Source organism: Phascolarctos cinereus, unplaced genomic scaffold (assembly GCF_003287225.1).
Source record: "Phascolarctos cinereus isolate Bilbo 61053 unplaced genomic scaffold, phaCin_HiC Scaffold_726;HRSCAF=1367, whole genome shotgun sequence".
NCBI classification, from domain to species: domain Eukaryota; kingdom Metazoa; phylum Chordata; class Mammalia; order Diprotodontia; family Phascolarctidae; genus Phascolarctos; species Phascolarctos cinereus.
In genome coordinates, this window is record NW_027556098.1 from 388,887,049 (window position 1) to 388,905,729 (window position 18,681).

At 45.4% G+C, this 18,681-nt stretch overlaps 1 protein-coding gene across 2 annotated transcripts in view; it reads right to left on the bottom strand.

The window, feature by feature from the left end:
• TNFRSF1B (TNF receptor superfamily member 1B) overlaps nt 1-18,480 on the bottom strand; it is a 56,561-nt gene extending 38,081 nt beyond the window's left edge. Inside the window, exon 1 of one of the 2 annotated variants that reach the window (XM_020973616.2) lies at nt 18,248-18,480. In XM_020973616.2, the coding sequence (XP_020829275.1) occupies nt 18,248-18,328 (81 nt within the window). In that variant the 5' untranslated portion in view covers nt 18,329-18,480. Of the gene's footprint in view, nt 1-10,591; nt 10,612-18,247 lie in introns of those variants that run through there. The other variant, XM_078145670.1, reaches the window with a different exon arrangement.
• Between the last annotated feature and the right edge of the window lie 201 nt (nt 18,481-18,681).

Sequence of the window (18,681 nt, forward strand, 5' to 3'; positions counted from 1 at the left end):
GCTCTATCCACTGTGCCATCTAGCTGCCCCAAGAAGGAGAGAATTTGGAACTCAAAATTTTTGGGGAAAAAATGTTAAAATTGTTTTATATGTGATTGGGGAAAAGAAAATATTAAATTATAAAAAAGGAATATAATTTAGTTATCGACAACACTTTAGCAAAGAGTAGTTGACAACCAGATAGGATGCAGACTAGAATGTATTTTTGTATTTGTGTCCCCAGGGTTTAGCATCATTATCTGGGACATAGTAGGTACTTAATAAATAGAATGTAGAATCAGTCAATCCATTGATCAGTCAGTCAGTCAATAGAACATAGGATAGGTGTCTGGGAGTAAGTAGAAGAGGCACACCGGAAGGAGGGGTGGGAAAATCAGAGATCAGAGTTGTATTGGCCTGGAAAAGGTCATCTACAGCAATTCCTTGCCTGATGGAATGCAATGTAAATTCCTCGAAGGCAGACACTGAGTTTTTTTTTCTTTTTTCTTTGCCTCCCTAGTATTTACCGAAGTGCCTGGCACATAGCATTTGATTTATTGCTAATAATAATAAGAATAATAATGACAAATGCTTATTGATTTATTGATTAATGCATTCATGACTCATTTCTATAGAAAAGGAAATAGGCAAACCGATAATCAGCTTTTCCTCCATCTTAATTATACCTGGGCATCTCTGGCTCTTGGAGGAGAAAGCTGCCCCCTTTAAGTTCTGCCCTCTCCAGGTCACTGGGTTAGATCTGGAGTTAGAGGGACCTCTGAGACCATCCATTTCAAGTTCCTAAAATGAAACTTCCTTTTACAAATGAGGAAGTTTAAACACAAGGAGTTTATATGATTTGCTCAAGGCCACACAGGTAGTAAATATCAAAGGAGAGATCTGAACTCAAATCTTCTGACTCTCAAGCCAGAGTTCTTTCTGTTCCTGCAAGGCTATCTCCTACCTTATTAACTGCATTGAACAGACAGTAGGACCTAGCAAGTGACTGAGGCATGGATAAATGGGCACGGAAGGTGCGATGTGTTTCAGCATCTAGGCGAATGTTCAGAGGGCACCCACCTGGCTCAGTAGGTTAAGGTCCCCCCAAGGTGTAGAATCAGATATCAAAGTGGGAGAGAAAGGAGAAAAGTCTTCTCTCAAATTGAAGGGTGGTCAATCTCCTCCTGACCATCAGACCCCAAAGATACTGGAAAATATTATCAAGCAGTAGAAAAACCACATCATTTGCAAACAGGCCCCATCTGCACCTTTGAAGCTGGGGCCTAGAGCCTCTCTGGTTCATCATATTTTTAGCTAGACCTCTGGGAAGTTTAGAAGGAGGCTGAGAGTCATGGGGCCCCTGGATCTGAAACATTAAGAGCACTTATGCCTTAACTCAGTGTGGGTAAGGACACTCAATGCGCCTGTAATGGAGAAAGAGAGATGAAATCAATTTCTAAGGGTAGACCACATCACACCTGACCCCAAGGGTGTCACATCCACAACATGACTGCCTCCTGCCTTAGATGTCAACCCCGGCTGGCATCTGATACTCTATGGTTGAGTTCCCCAGGCCTTAATCTTCAGAGATAGAATCAACATCGACAGAGTTATCTGATTCAAGGGCCAACACCCATTCATATTTGTGGGGAGGAGGGTGTTGCCAAAAACTGAACTTTCTGAAGACTCAAGTTCCATCATCATTTGGGGGTCAGAGTCCATTTCCCAGGAAGGAAAGAAATGAGTTGGGCCCAGGCCAAGAAGTGGTAAGGAGATGGGCTTGAAAAGAAAGTGAGAGGCTCTTGATCAGAAAGAGAATCTACTACTCACATGAAAGTCTGTGTTATCACTGTCATCCCTCACACTTTGCACTTTGGTCAAAAGTTAAGCAGAGACCTTTCCAGTCCTTTTTCACTTATTGTCTAAGCCTTAAACTATCCTGGTGAGATAACAGTTCAAGTCAATTCAACAAACATGACTAAATACCTACTCCATGCCAAGCACTGGGGGATAAGAACAAAACCAAAAACTAATTAACACCTGCCCTCAAGATGTTTACACTCTACTGGAGGGAAATGACAAGTACATAGAGAAGTACATATGAAGCCTGGGAGGAAGCATTATCATGCTACAGGAGAGAGCTGCTGCTGGTGCTTACTATCTATGTGGTCTTGGATGAATCCCTTAGCTTCCCTTGGCCTCAGATTTCCTTACTTCTAAAAGGAAGGAGTGGAATTAGAGGGTCTCTGAAATATCTTCCAGTTCTAGAGCTAGAATCCTGAAACAAAGTCAGAGAGAGAGAGAAACAGAGACAGAGAGAGACAGCCAGACAGAGAGACAGATCGATAGAGACAGAGAGAAAGAGATAGAGACAGAGACAGAGAGAGAACAAAGGGAGAACACTGAAGACAGAAGAAATTAGAACACACTGCTAGGAAGAGGTAGCACTTGAGATATAAGGGAAGTTAGGTCATCATGGAGAGATGCTCTGGCCTTGGAATTAGGAAGATCTGAGTTCAAATCCTACCTCAGACACTTAATAGTTGTGTAACCCTGAGCAAGTGACTTAACCTCTCTGAGCCTTAGTTTCCTTATTTGTAAAATGAAGGATTGGACTTGATGGCTGCTGAGGTCCTAAACTAGCTTGAAATCTAAGCCTTCACGATAATGATTACAAATGATTACAAATCACTTTTCTCTAGAACATCAAGGTCTACAAAAAGCTTTCTTCACAATGACCCTGAGAGACAGCTGTTGCAGAGGTTTGACAGCCCACTGTCACAGAATGAGGTAGTTTCAAGGCACAATGTATCTAATGTCAGCATCAGCATCCAGAATATTAGTCCAATGCTTTTTCCGTTATACCCGACAGCTTTCGTAAGCCTTTTGTCAGAGAGGGAATCTATAGCATTAGGAAGAGGAAAAATAATAAAAGTGATGGTAAAATTTTCAGTACTTGAAGGGTCTGTAATTTTGTAGGTATGGGATATTCTCTCCCCTGGCACTGATTGCAAACTTTCCATAGCTTTGTAGATGGTCTTTGAGAGTCGCTGGGACAGAATACACACACACACACACACACACACACACACACACACACACACACACAAACATATACATATAAATGTATACGCACATATTACCACTCAATGGCCAACCTAATGATAAGTTTCTCCAAATAGCTGGTCTTTACACAGTGACATACTTTCCATCCCCAAAGCCTTTGTAGTTTGATGGGACCATTCAGAGAGGAAGAAGCTTTGAAAAAACCCTGGGTAACCTCTATGTCATGAGGAGATAGGAGAAAGAGACTTCAGTGGAGGAATAAGAGTAGTGAACATTTGTGTTGTGTTAATTCATTTCCTTCAAGTTTGAGGCAGCTTTGTTTTGGAGTCGGAGATCTTGAATTCAATTACTGCCTCCATCACTTATTGTCTGTACGACCTTGGGCAAATCACTTAACATCTCCCTAAGAAATGACTTAAGGGGTTAGTATCAGAGAAACCTGGAAAGACTTGCATGAACTGATGCAGAGTAAAGCGAATAAAACCAAGAGAACAATTTACATAATGACAACATTGTAAAGACAAAAAAACTGAAAAATTTATGAGAGCTCTAATCAACCCAAAAACCTCCCATGAATCCAGAGGACCCATGATGAAGACTCCTGCCAGAGAGGTGGCGGACTCAAGGCGCAGAATGAGACTTTCGGCTTTTTGCTTGTTTGGTTTTTGGACTGAACTGGGCGTCGGAGGATGGGTTGGATTTCAGCAAAGGGGAAATACCAAGCAAAGATGAAGCCTTACATTTGATTAAAAAAAAAAAAGCAAGCTTCTCAAGGGTAAGACTTGTTTTATTTTGGTATTTTTATCCCCAGCACCTAGCGCAACGATTGCTGTATGGTAGCTGTTTAACAAGTGCTTGTTGTCAATTGAGAATAATAAGAGCATAACGATCATAATGTCTGCAAATCACTTTATAGATAACATCTCACTTGATCCTCACAACAGCCCTAAGGGGGAGATACTGTTAACTCTATTTTACTGGTGGGGAAACTGAGGCTGAGACAGATTAAGTGGCTTGCCCAGCTAATTTAAGTTTTGGAGGCAGGATTTGGACTTGTCTTTCTGACTTCACTAAATGTCTTCGTGAGTCCACCTTAAAAGGAACAAAGATACAAGATTATATGGTGAAGCAGAAAGAAAGGAACTAGGCTCATCTGCCCAGGCTGTGGGCTGCTTCCCAGGTCCAGTCAAGGTAAACAGGCACTTTGCTTCCTCCTGCAGAGCTCACAGCCCACGGGCTATTAAACCACAGTGATGTCACTGCCCTTTTAAACAACACAATCCCTGCTGCTGTGGAAAAAGATTGTGGTCCAGGCAGGCCATGAGTCTCAGGCTGTCAGCCAGCTCTTCAGAAGGAGAAAAACAGTTCTGCCTTCATTGTCCCCACCCCTCCACCTGAGGAGGAGATGAGAAAGAAACAGGAGTAAGAAGCCTGACAAAACACAAGTCTTTCTGTTCACCAGTGATGAAAGACTTTGCGAGAAACAGTCCATTATCCATATGGCTTCCTAGGAAAGGGCAAACCTGGCTGGGGCAGGAGGGGGAGGTTGCTGGGAGTTGGGGACCCTCTAGAGAAGTCCCCAAGACAAGCACGAGAGGAAGGCAGCACGCTCTCTCCCCCCTTGGCTGGGAAGGGCCGTCCTGTGCTCAGGGCTATGCTCAGCTCCTTAGGATGGCCAAGCAAAGCCCTGCCCAGGGGCCTCGGCATCCCAGCAGTAATGACTGTATGGAGTAGAAGTGAATCACAGACCATCAGAGCTGGAATGGATCAGCCAAAATGGAAGCTGCGATTATAGGCTGGAGCCAAGAACATAGACATCAGAGCCGAAAGAGACCTTAGAACACAGATTGTCAGAGCTGGGAGGGAGCTTAGAATACAGAATGTCAGTGCTGGAAGTAAGCTGAGAACACACAATATCAGCACTGGAAAGGATCTCAGAATGTAAAATGTCGTAGCTAGAAAAGACTGCAGAGCAGTGCTTCTCAAAACAGAATTTGGGGACCCTTGGAGGTTCCTGAGACACCTTCAGAGGATCCATGAGGTCAAAAGACTTTTCATAATAATACTAAGGCATTTTATGTTGAATGCAGTAGAACTTAATAGATATAGCCTACATAAACACATAGCCCACTTGCAGTGGGACAAGAGGTCCTCAGTAATTTTTGAGAGTATAAAAGGGTCCTGGGACCAAAAAGTTTGAGAACAGTTGCCTTAAATGTATAGAACAGGTTCCCCACCCCAGATATGGAACATCAGACCTGAGAGGAGTCTTGGAATATAGAATGTCAGATCTGGAAGGGCCTTAGAACATAGAAGGGGGACTTAAAACAGAGGATGTCAGCTGGATGTTAGAATCAAGTTCACTCGCAGGGCTATACAGATGAGGAAATAAAGACTACAAAGAAATGTTTGGATAGGAACCAGCAATTTTCCACCTCAGCAGAGGTTTGAACTGAAGGAAATGCATTTTGACTTTAGCAAGAATTATTTCATAAAAAATAAGGAAGAATGATCTAGAATAAAGGGTGTTTAACTGGGGAAAAGGTTACTAAGGGAAATTGCTTAAGTGTCTATCCTGAGAAATATTTCAGAAGAATAGTCTTTTGCATTGCCATGGGGATTTAGTTATGCTTTCCAAACATCCTGAAACATGCGAGCTCATTAAATTCTCACAACTTCCCCAGCAGGTCGTTAGGGCAGATTCGGTTCCCATCATCATTGTTTTTCAGATGATCAGAGAAGTTAACTTCATGATCATGAAGCTGGAAGATTAACAGCCTAAATGAACAACCTTCTATTTTCCCCTCAACTAGGCAGCCTCCAGCAGTGCTTGGGTGTGTAGTCTGGCCTGAAGGCAACATGCTGCCAAGGTCCCCTCAAAAGAGGCTTTGAGTCTCCAGGCCAACACACGCTCAGGACCTGGCCCAAGAAATCCCTATATCATGCTGAAAAATCTAAGAAATTCTAAGTTAACTAGATGGTACAGTCATTAGGAAGCTGGGCCTGGAGTCAGGAAGACCCAGAGTTCAAGGCCAACCTCAGACACTTACTAGAGCTAAGACCCTGGGCAAAGTAACTTAATGTCTCTGTAGCCTCAGTTTTCTCATCTGTAAAATAAGGTTAAAGCCAGCACATAACCCGTCTCTCTGTGTCTTTAACTCTCTCTGTTTCTCCTCACAATCCCTGAGAAGTAAAGAAGGGGAGGGGGGGAGCATCTAGGTGGCCCAGTGGATAGAGCACTGGCCCTGGAGTCAGGAGGCCCTGAGTTCAAATGTAGCCTCAGGTACTTACTAGCTATATGACCTTTGGCCGACTTGCTTGAAGCCCTATTGCAAGAAAGAAGCAAGCAACGAAGGAAATTGAGATGCAGAAAGTAGAACAGCATGCCCAGGCCCAAGGAGCTGCAGGAACCAGGACTCTAACCCAGATTCTCTGACTCTAACCAGGCCCATGGCTTTTGCGCCCATGCCATACTACATCTTGGAGTGAAGCATCAACCCTGAGCTAGCAGCTCCCTTCGGAGAGAATTCACCAGGCACAGCCTCACCACTCAGACCCAGCTCCCCACGGGCCCCTAAGACTTTCCACCATTATGACTCATTGCGAAGGGTGGGTGTGTTTGTTTCCTGGTCCTCCTCCTTCTTCGCAATCCTGTGCTGGAGAGAATAAAGCCTGAGAGGAGGCCAGAGCCCAGAACACTCTCCAAAGACAGAAAAGGGACGGGGTTGGGGAAAGAATGGCTCGACTCCTCTGGGAAGAGGAAGCCATGGAGGGAAGATTCTGGGGTAATCAATTCAACAGGCATTCATTGTGGGCAAGGTGAGAGGCATGATGGGGTGGACAGAGGGTTGAGCTTTGGAGTTGGAAAGATCTGGGTTCAAGTTCCACCTTTAACACATACTGACCATGTGAGCTCCACCAGTCATCTAACCTGTCCTGGCCCCAGGCAATTCTCTATCAATAAATCTAGCCAGGAAGCATTAATTAAGCACCTACTGTGTGCCTGTGCTAAGCACTGAAGATAGATACAGAAGGTAAGTAGCTTATTTTCTCCTTGAGGAGACAATACATGCATATATACTAATAGCTAACACTTCTATAGTTTAAGGTTTGCAAAATGTTTTACAAATATTATCTCATTTGATCCTTAAAACAGCCCTGGGAGGTTAATGCTATTATTATGCCCATTTTACAGATGGGGAAACAGAGGCAAATGAGCTTAAATGAGTTGCTCAAGGTCACAGAGCTTGTAAGGTCTGAGGCCACATCGAGGTCCCCCTGACTCCAAGTCCAGCTATACCTCTGTACCTCCCAGATGCCTTTACATAAGTATATTCAAAACAAATGCAAGGTAATGGAAGGCAGAGGGGTAGGAGACAATGATCAATGTCCTTCCTAAAATGGGGTGGCCAGAACAAGCAGAAAGCTCACCTCCTTGGTCTTGGACATGAGAGCTTTCTATTAACACAGCTTAGGCTCACATCAGCCTTCTCAGTGGTTCTATCAGAGACCACGGATGCATATCAAGCCTTCAGTCCAAGACAGTCCTGTTCTTTTTCAGACAAACTGATATCAAGCCCTGCTTTCCCCAGCTTGTATTTGTGAAATGAATTTCTGAAGGCAAGTGTAAAGCTTTATATGTATCTCCATTAAGTGTCAACTCATTAACTTAGGCCTAATGTTAATTAGTTCTTCAATATCTTTTTGGAAACCTACCATCCAGTGGTCACCATCTTCTCTTTCTCTTTCTCTTCCTGCTCCTCCTCCTTTTCTTCTTTATCTTTCTTCTCACCTCCTCTTTCTTCTCCTCCTCCTCTTTTTCCTTTTCCTCCTCTTCCTTCTCCTTCTCCTCCTTTTCTTCCTCTTCCTTCTCCTTCTCCACTTTCTCTACCTTCTCCTCCTCCTTCTTTTCCTTTTCCTCCTCTTCCTTCTCCTTCTCCTCCTTTTCTTCCTCTTCCTTCTCCTTCTCCATTTTCTCTACCTTCTCCTCCTCCTTCTTTTCCTTTTCCTCCTCTTCCTTCTCCTTCTCCTCCTTTTCTTCCTCTTCCTTCTCTTTCTCCACTTTCTCTACCTTCTCCTCCTCCTTCTTTTCCTTTTCCTCCTCTTCCTTCTCCTTCTCCTCCTTTTCTTCCTCTTCCTTCTCCTTCTCCACTTTCTCTACCTTCTCCTCCTCCTCCTCCTCCTTCTTTTCCTCCTTCCTCTCCTCCTCCTTATCCTTTTCCTTTTTCTCTTCCTCTTTTTCCTTCTCCTTTTCTTCTTCCTTCTTCTTCCTCTTCTTCTCTTCTTAGAGAAGTTGACTAACTTACCCCAAGTGACATAGCTATTAACAGCAGAGCTGGACCTAAGCCTGTTTACACTCTATGATATACTACCTTTTCTGGATGAAGCCTCCAGGTCCTTCTCTGCTTGTTATTGTCAGTCAACAATAAGTATTTCCTGCTTCCACTGAAAAAAGCTGTGTCAATAATATAGAGAAAAGTAGCATGCTAAGACTTGACAATTTTGATCAAGGCAGTGACCAATCCTAACTTCAGAAGACTAATGATGAAGCCTGCCTCCTGCCTCCTGCCTCTTGCCTGTGAGGTGCTGGACTAAGGTGGGGAATGGGGCATACATTGTCAGACATGGTCAATTTAGGGATTTGTTTTGCTTAGCTACTTTTTTGCTGTAAGAGAAGGTTCTGTTGGACCAGGGGAGAGGGGTTATTGGGAAGTGATGGTGATGTTAAAAAAAAAAAGGCATCACAAAATATTAAAACCACAACGCCTTGTGCTAAACCTCAGAGGAGAAAGGTCAGGGTTTTCCACACATACGGTCCCAGAGTCTCTGCCCTTTCCCTCTGACTCCACTTCAAGCAGTCAGTGTGCTGTGTTCTTTCTCCCACCACCTAACATATGCACACCTCAGGAATCATTCTGATATCTGATACTACCTTTAGGAGTAGGATTTTTGAGCCAGAAGGAACCTTAGAGAACAGAATGTCAGAGCTGGGAGGCACCTTAGAGAAGAGAATATCAGAGTTGGAAGGGATCTTAGAACACAGAATGTCAGAGCTGGGAGAGTCCTTAGAACACAGAACATGAGAGCTGGGAGGAGACTTAGAGACCATCTTGTCTTAAACCCTCATTCTACAGATATGGAAGGAAGTTGCCCAAGCACATATGATTGATAAGTAGCAAAGCCCAGGATTTGAACCCAGGCCCTCTGGTCTAGTGCTTTTTTCACACCGCCTTTGTTTCCCTTCTCCCTCCTCTCAGTTGATTCTCTTGGAGTGGAATGAAAGACTCAGGTGGCTGACAGGATTTTCTACACCCATCAGTGAGGGAACAACATTTAGAGTGAGGGGACTCAGCTGCACAGAAGCTTCAGGGTTGGCCAAGGGGAGGAAATATGCAAGCAAGAGAAGCCATGGTCCCAGCCTCTACAGCAAGCCTTTCTCAGCTCCTCTTACTTCTAGCATCTTTCTTCTCTTAATAAGTTCCTACTTACCCTGGATATAGTTTGTTTGTATATATTTGTCTGCATGTTGTCTCCCCCATCAGCTTGTGAGCTCCTTGGGGTCAGGGACTGTCTTTTGCCTCTTTTTTTGCATCCCCGGCACTTAGCATAGTGCCTGGCACGTAGTAAGTACTTAATAAATGTTTATTGACTGAATCCCTGCCACATCTACACCACCAGCCCTTTTGAATATTACACATCTCATGAGGTTAGACAACATCTGTACCTGGTTGCAGAAAATACAAAGACCAAGGCAAAGAAACAGATCAATAATTTTCTAGTGGCAAATGAACCTCTGCCGATGGGTCTGGAGCTGAATGAGGCAATCAGGGAAGACCTTCTACAGGAAGTGACCAACCTTAGAGGAAAGATCTCTACATAAACAGCTCTCAGGGATGTTCCTTTCTACACTGGTGCCCTCCATCCCACTCCACCCCCTTCTCCACCTGAGGATGCCCACAGTGATCAATCTGATATCCAGCTGAACCACAGAACCCAATGACACTCGCTCAGCACCCAGCTTCCCCTCCCAGCTCCCCGGGTGTGAGCTAAGTCCCGGCAAGCTGTCAGCTGTGGGCTTCCGGCCAAGTTACATGTGGTATTCATTCTGAGTCACTGACAGTCGATGGACAAGTCACGGTCCTGGGGGTTGGGGACAGGCAGGAAACGTGCATTCGACAGGGTCTGTATGTGCACGTGTGGAAGGGTCTTTGATTATCAGGGGAAAGACTCATCTCCAATCTCTGCCAACCTGGCAAAGCAGGCTGCTTGAGGCCTAGAAAGGAGATAGAAAAATAAAAAATCCAGGAAAAAAAGGTAGAAGGGGGAAAGAGGCTTCCTGTCTTCCCTGTAGCAATATCATACCATTTCCTTAAAATACATAGAACCATAGGGTCATAAGTTGAGAGATGGGTGGGCCCTCAGAGGTCTAACTTATCACACAGCAAGAACATATAACTATCCCAGGTCTTCCTGGCTCTAGTCTTCAGACAGTTTGAATCCAGCCTCAGACTCTTACTAGCTGTGTGACCCTGGGCAAGTCACTTACCTCCTGTCTGTCTCAGTTTCTTCATCTATGAAATGGGGATACCAATAGCACTATCTCACAGGTTGTTGTGAGGATCAAACAAGATCATTGCAACCCTAGAACATAATAGAAATGTGACCTGCTATCATTATTCTCCTTTTGTAGCCTGAAACCTGTCCAACTCCTCTATATGAAAGTGCTGGAGGGAGCTGGACATTGGGGTACACACCATAGGATCATAGATCTAGAGTAGGCAGTGATCTAAGATGCCATCTAGTCCAAGCACCTCAATTTACAGATAAGGAAACTGAGGCCTGGAGAGGTTGCCAGTCACTAACGTACAACTATTATTAAGGGTTTACTATGGACCAAGCACTGGGCTTGGCCTGGTGAGAGCCCTGGCGAGACAAAAAAAGATTCCAAAAAAGTCCCTGCCCTCCAGGAGCTTACATTCTATTGAAGGAGATAACATGTTGGTATATACAAGACACAGAGTAGATAAAAGGTAATCTTAGAGGAAAAGGCAGTAGCAGGGACCAGGAAAGAACCCCTAAGAAGGTAGTATTTGGGCTGAGCCTTGAAGGAAGGTAGGAATTCTAAGGAACTTACTGAAGAAGACACAGGTAATCGGTTTTAGACGTGGGATTTGAACCCAGGGTCTCTAGACTCTAGAGCTAGAGATCTTTCCATTGCACCACACTCCCTCCAATAGGGGCAGCTAGGTGGCTCAGTGGATAGAGTGCCAGGCCTAGAGAAAGGAAGACTTGAATTAGAATCCAGCTTCAGATACTTACTGGCTGTGAGACCCAGGGCAAGTCACTTAATCCTGTTTACCTCAGTTTCCTCATCTGTAAAATGAGCTGGAGAAGGAAATGACAAACTGCTCCAGTATCTTTGCCAAGAAAACCCCAAGTGGGGTCATGATGAGTCGGACAAGACTGAAACAACCCAATGTCACTCCCAGACCTCTGCCAGAACAGGTCAAATGTCTGCCCCCTCCGAAGTAGCCCCCAGCAGCTCACATCCATTTCTATGCCTCCTGATGTATACCTTCCAGCATGGATGGGCCCTTCCAGGAGATTCTTAGAATGTGGGAAGAAATTACTAACCTGGGAGTTAGCCAGCCCCAGCTCCCAGTGCTCAGACTATTCCCCAGTTCCCTGGAGTAAACAGCACCCAGACTTTTACTAGCCTGATTTAACTTAAAGATGCCAAATCGACCTTGTCTCAGGCAATCAGAAAGCATTTATTAAGCAACTATTAAATGCCAGCCATTGAACCAAGTCTGATATATCAAGAAACAGCAAAAAGCTGCCCTGCCCTCAGTCAGCTTAAATGCTATTGAGGAATGGGGTGGATATAAATAAGTGAATATAAAACATATCTGGAGGAAACAGATGGTAGCCTCAAAGAGGAAGACACTGGTTGGGCAGAGGGACACCCAGAAAGGGGGGATTTGAGCTGAGTCTAGAAGGAAGCCAGCAGTTAGTTCTTAAAGGGGTGAACCGGGAAAGCATTCCAGGCATGGGAGACAGTGGTTAGCAACAAAAATAATAAACATTTATTAAGCACCTACTACGTACCTGTCGCCATGCTAAGTGCAGAGGATACAAATAAAAGCAAAAATGTGGTATCTGCCCTCAGGGAGCATACATTCTAACAAAAATAAGTAGCTTGCAAATACATCTTTTTTTTTTTTGCAAATACATCTTTAATTGGGATTGGGAACAGACCTGTGATTTGATTATTATAGAGAACTCTCAGATAACGAAACTTCCTCTGCCAGTATAAGTCGACACTTTCTCCGTGTCCTATATTTTTCAAGAGTTGATTGAGTCACTGGGAAAGTGACAGCCAGTATGTCAGAGGACAGACTTGAACCCAGGTCTTAGCTTTGAGGCTATCTCTCTATCTGCTATACCATAAAGCCTCCTTGCCCCCTAAATACTGACAAATAACAACTTTTAAAAAAGTCAAGAGGGTCCAGCAGCTTTGCCCTTTAAAAAGTCCTGACTTCTTGGCTTCCACTCTGGCTAGATGTGGGAGTGACTCAAGGAAATGCCTCTGGCAGGCTGGCCCCTTCAATTAGGAAATTTCCCCTGGAGCCAACCTCTTGGCTGGTCCAATCCCAAAGGCAGGCCACTCCCCATCACTGAGAAGAGGCAGTCACGGGTTCCTGGCAGGAGAAGTGGGCTCCATAGTAACAGTCATTTCAGGAACCTCATCCAGAAAGGAGGCCACACTGGCAGCCCCAGATATAGAGAAGTCATCCTCTGCTCTGGCTCAAAAAAGCAGCCCCCAAGAATCCTAAAATAACATGACCACCCATCTCCTCTTCCTCCTCTGACTTTGAGATATTTGGAGCAGGTCCTGATTTCAGTCCCTTCTCAATAAATATTGAGTCAACAAATATCTCAATAAATCTCTCAATAAATATCCAGTCCCTAGCTCAGTAAAGATCATAAATATATCTCAAGAGGCTGCATTAGTGTCTAACATCTGAATAGCTGCCCGTTCCATTTTTCACAGAGAATGAGAATTCCCAGTGAGAACTTAGGCTCTTTCCCAGGATCTTAGCCTTAGAAGGGGCCTCAGAGACCACCCATCAATCAACTAAATGAGTATCTATTATGAATTGGGCATTGGGCTAGGTGGTAGGGAATACAAAGATTAAAAAAAAATAGTCCCTGCCCTCAAGAAGCTTCCATTCTACAGCTAGTCCTACCTGTATCTGAGCATCAGCAAGATGTAATAAAGTACTAGCCTAGGGAGTCAGGAAGACTTGGGTGTGAATCCTACCCCAGACACTAACTGTATGACCCTAAGCAAGACACTTAGCCTCTCAACCTTAGTTTGCCATATATAAAATGGGTATGATAAATAATAGCCTCTACGGCACAGGGATGTTGTAAGGATCAGACAAGAAAATGTATGCAAAATATTCTGCAAACCATGAAGCCTGAAAAGAGCAAGAGTTCCAATATTAGAGCTTCTACTGCCAACCCACCGTCTTCCAGCCAGTGAGAACAAACCCAGCGCCTCTAGAGATAGCCCATTTCCACATTGGGACCGTTCCTATTGTTAGGAACATTTTTTTCCTCTGATGTCAAGCCTTAATTTGCCTCCTACAGCTTCCACCTAGTGCTCTCATTTCTGTACTGTGGGGCCAGGAAGAATAAATCTATTTCCCCAACTATCTTGGCCCCACCCAAGTCTCTTCTCCAAAGTCAACACCTCCACTTCCTTAAACCAAGAGCTTCCTCTCTTAGGCTCTTGACAATCCTGGTGGTCCCCTTGGGGATGCTCTGCAGTTTATCAACATTCTTCCAAAAATGTAGCACCCCAGACTGAACTTTGGACTCCAGCTGTGGTCCTACAGTGACCTCTGTGGTTCTTGTGGCCTGCGAGGTCCTGTGGCCAGTCAAGCTCATTTCATCGGTGTTCCCTATCACCAGCACTGCCGCAAAAGCTCGATTCATTGTCTGACCATTCTGTGTTGGCTTCCATTCAGAGTTACAAACCAGGGGCCTCATAGTGTAAAACACACACGCGCACACACACACACACACACACACACACACACACACACACACACGAGACAAAAGACATAAATCTAAAAAGACCGAGACAGCGAGGTGGCTCAGTGGATAGAGCGCTGGGCCTAGAGTCAGGAAGACTTGAGTTCAGATCCAGCCTCAGCTACTCATTAGCTGTGTCACCCTGCATAAGTTACTTCACCTCTATCTGCCTCAGTTTCCTTGACTGTAGAATGGCTATAATAACCTCCCAGGGTTATTGTGAGGATCAAATGAGATAGTATTTGTAAAGCTCCTAGCACAGGGCTGCCCAGCATACAGCCTTTGGGCAGCTTGTGGACCACCAAAGGATTTCAGGCAGCCTGCAAAAAATGTAGAGGATGTAAAAGAAAATAAAGATGTAATGAGTGTGTTGCCCGTGCCCTGTTTAAACTTGCCTTCCACTAGTCACTATTGTGTCCTTCATGTAACTTGGCGGGTGGGTTGCCACTGCACACTCTCTGTTTGTCGTGTGACCCACGGCAACCAACCATTGTCAGTCTGTCTCTAGTCTGAGAGGAGTGATTTCATGATAAATAAAAATCTCAAGTATTAAGTGTTATTAATTGATATTAATTGAAATTTCCCCTTTTTTCAATGATTTATTTGCAAAATAGTTTAATTATTAATTATACCTTTACTTGGAAAGTGAGCCCCTAAAAACCTCTCTGCAGCCCGAAGAAGTTTAGCCTATTTTAATTTTGGCCCCTACCTACTGCCAAGCTGTGCAGGTCTGCCATAGCACATAGTAGGTGCTTCACAAATGTTTTTATATATAGGCTGCTATAGCACATAGTAGGTGCTTAATAAATGTTTTTATATAATTCCTGGTGTTCCTTCCAGTTCTGATCTTTTGCCCTATGGTCCCTTCCAGATCCAATATTCTGTATTCAGAGGTCCCTTCTGCCTCAGACAATCCATGGCCTAGGCAGCTGGGTAGCCTAGTGGTTAGACTGCTAGATTTGGAGCCAGGAAGACTGCCTCAATCACTTACTAGGTGACCCTGGGCAAGTCACTTAACCTCGATCATCCTCAGTTTAATCTTCAGTAAAATGGGGATAATTACAGCACCTACCTCACAAGAGTTGTTGTGAAGATCAAATGAGACCAACTAACAAACATTTATTAAGCACCTACTATGTGCCAGACACTGTGCTAAGCACTGGGGATACAAAAAGAAGCAAAAGACAGCCCCTGCCCTCAGGAAGCTTACATTCTAATGGAGGAGACAGTATGCAAACAAATATATACAAAGTAAGTTATAAACAGGATAAAAAGGAGATAATTAACAGAGGGAGGGCACTGGAATTAAAAGGAGTTAGGGAAGGCTTTCTGCAGAAGGTGGGATTTCAGCTAGGACCTGAAGGAAGCCAGGGAGTCAGTAGTCGAAATGGAGGAGGGAGAGTATTTCCGGTATGGCAGACAGCAAGAGAAAACGTCCAGTTATCCAAATGTATTGTCTTGTTCATGCAACAGCCAGGAGAACAATGTCACTGGATCAAAAAGAACGCCGTGGGGAGTCAGGGAGGGCTAGGTTAGGAAGAGCTTTGAATGCCAAACAGAGCATTCTGCATTGGCTCCTGGATGCTATAGGGAGTCACTAAAGTTTACTGGGGGGATGGGTGCGTGTGACATGATTGAGCCTGCATTTTAGAAAAATCACTTCAGTGGTTGAATGGAGGATGGATTGGAGCGGAGAGAGACTTGAGGCAGACAGACCCAGCAGGCTATTGCAATAATCCAGGCATGAGGTGATGAGGGTCAACATCAGGGTGGGGACAGTGTCAGAGAAGAGGACGGTCAAATTTGGGAGATGTTGCAGAAGTGACATCAACAGGCCTTGGCAACAGATTGTGGATAGGGGGGATGAGAGATGGCAAGAAATCCAGGATTACTCCTAGGTTTCGAGCCTGAGGGACTGGGAGGATGGTGGTGTCCTCTACAGTAATAGGGAACATGAGAGGGGGGATGGTTTAGGGAGGAAGATAATGAGTTCTGTTTTGGACATACTGAGTTTAAGATGTCTACTGGACAATCCTGTTAGAGATGTGTGAAAGGCATTTGGAGATGCAATAGCGGGAATCAGCAGAGAGATTGGGACAGGATAGGTAGAGTTGAGAATCATCAGCAGAGAGAGACAGAGACAGAGACAAAGACAGATCCAAGTTAACTGATGAGATCACCAAATGAAATAGTATAAACTGAGAAGAGAAGAGGGAAAGAACCCTGAGGGACACCATCAGAGGGCATAATCTGGAGGACATGAAGCAAAGGAGACACAGCAGGAGCAGAGCCAGGAGAGAGAGGTGTCCCAAAAACCTAGACAGAAGGAAGTGTCAAGGAGGAGATAGTGATTAACAATGTCAAAGGCTGCTGAGAGGTCAAGGAGAATGGAAATTGAGAAAAGGCCTTTGGATTTGACAACTAACAGATCATTAATAATCTTAGAGATAACATATATATAATGGGTTTTGCAAACCTTAAAAGGCTACATAGCTGCTTCTTATCATTATTATTATTATTATTATTATTATTATTACTGTGTTCTAAGGGCCCTCCCAGTTCTGACAATGAACAATTCTAAGATTAAGAATAAGGACCCAAGAGAACAAAATATGTATGCGTTTCTCAGGGCCGAAAATTCTTATCTGTCAGTTTCTTCCTTTCCCTCCCTCCCAGTCTCAGCCTTTCTTATCTCTCTCGGTCTCTCTTATCTCAATCTCTCTCGGGTTCGGTCCGAGTCTGTTTCCGTGTATGTTTCTGTATCTGTCTGTTTTTATCTCTCTCCCGGTCTTTCTGACTCTCGCTCTCAGTCTCTTTTTGTCTCTCTCTGTCTCGGTCTATCGATCTCTCTCCCGTCTTATAAACACACAATAATCAGGTATTCTAAGAAAGAGGAAGAATATTCATGTAGGGCAAAGGAAATACATGTCTTGAAGAGCAAAGACAGCCGGGCTTTGATGGCACCAGGTGTGATCTGTGATGTGCGGATCACCCCGGAACAGATGCGAGATGAAAGGGGCTGTCTCCCCTCAGTCAAAAAGAAACCACCGGGGAGCCGCGGGCAGCTGGAGAAAACATAACCCTCGAAATCCAGGCCAACCTTAGGGACTTGGGAGGGAGTCGGGGGAGAAGAGGGGGCAGAATGAAAAGGACTTGCCAGGCATTTCAGCTCTGGGGGCCCCCTAGTCCCTGGGTGCAGCCGACGAAGGTTACTCTGCAAGGCCAACCAACGTCCCGGAGACTTTCAACCCTGTGGGCAGACAGATCTTGGACCTTGGAGAGCATTTGCCTGCCTCAACTCCCGTTTTTATGAGGCTTTTCAAAATTTGCCAAACTTCCCTCCAAACAATCTTGGGCGGGAGGGAGTACATGAATTGTTCTCACTATCGTCAGTCAGCCTTATTTTATAGAAAGGGAACGAAGGCCCAGAAAGATTAAGGATTTGTCCGTCAGCACTGGGCGCACGAGCGTCCGCGCAGAAATCCAAACCCACCCTTTCCGGACTCCAGTACAGAGCTTCGGAGGGCGTATATTCCAATGCTCGCTTAGTCCCCACGGTCACGCTGAGACCGCACTGTCCCGGGGCGCCCCCGGCCCAGCCAGACCCGATTTTCCGGCCCCGCAGTTGAGCCCCACGACGACCTCCCGGGTGGGGGTAGGCTGATCTACAATCAGCGTCCAGCGGGAGATCCAGACGCACGTGCCCGGGAGCCGCATCGAAGCGGACGCAATTGGGAAGAGCTTCGAGGGGTGCTAAACTCCCCCCAGAGGCTCCCGCCTGGGAGCGCCAGTATGGAGCTAAAAAGCCATCAAATCTAACCCCATCATCTTAGATGAGGAAAGTGAGAGAGGAAAGCCCAGAGAGGTTACGTAACTCGTCTAAGAACGCTCAGCTCGTAAACAGCAGAGCTCATATTCAGCTCAGGTTCCCTAACCTCAGATCCAGGGCCCTTACCTCTACAGAGAAGTAGAGAGGAGAGCAGGACTGAGTGGGAGGGGGTGCAGGGCTGACTTGGAGGGGTGCAGGGTTTCTATCTATCCTTATGAAGGGAAGAGAAGGAAAAGGCGCGGCAGAAGCCAGGGATGAAGTGCAACCCACCTGGACGGGCACCGCGTCCCCCAATGCCCACAGCTGAAGTCCGACGGCGAAAGTAATCCAGGCGGCGGTGGCGAGCTCCATCTCGGAGTGGAACGGGGCGGAGCACTGCCCGTCAGGGAGGCGGCTTCCACAACTGTCTGGGCCAGGAGAGCCGCCCTGCTCCACTCCTTGGACAGAAAGCGAAAGCTGCAGCCTGGGGCAGAAACAGCAGGCAACTAGAGGGGGCGGGACAGTTCTGCCTTCCAGGGGAGGTGCAAGTTACAGACCCGCCCGGAGAGTTAGACTCAGAGCCCAGGGACGCTCCCCTCTCTTCCTCCGCCTTGCCCTCCCCTCCTATCGGAAGCTAGACTAAATATTCTACAAATTATCTCTTCCCCTGCCCGCATGTGGTGGGGAGGGGGTACAGTGCGACCGGAGGTTTGGGAGTGTTAGGA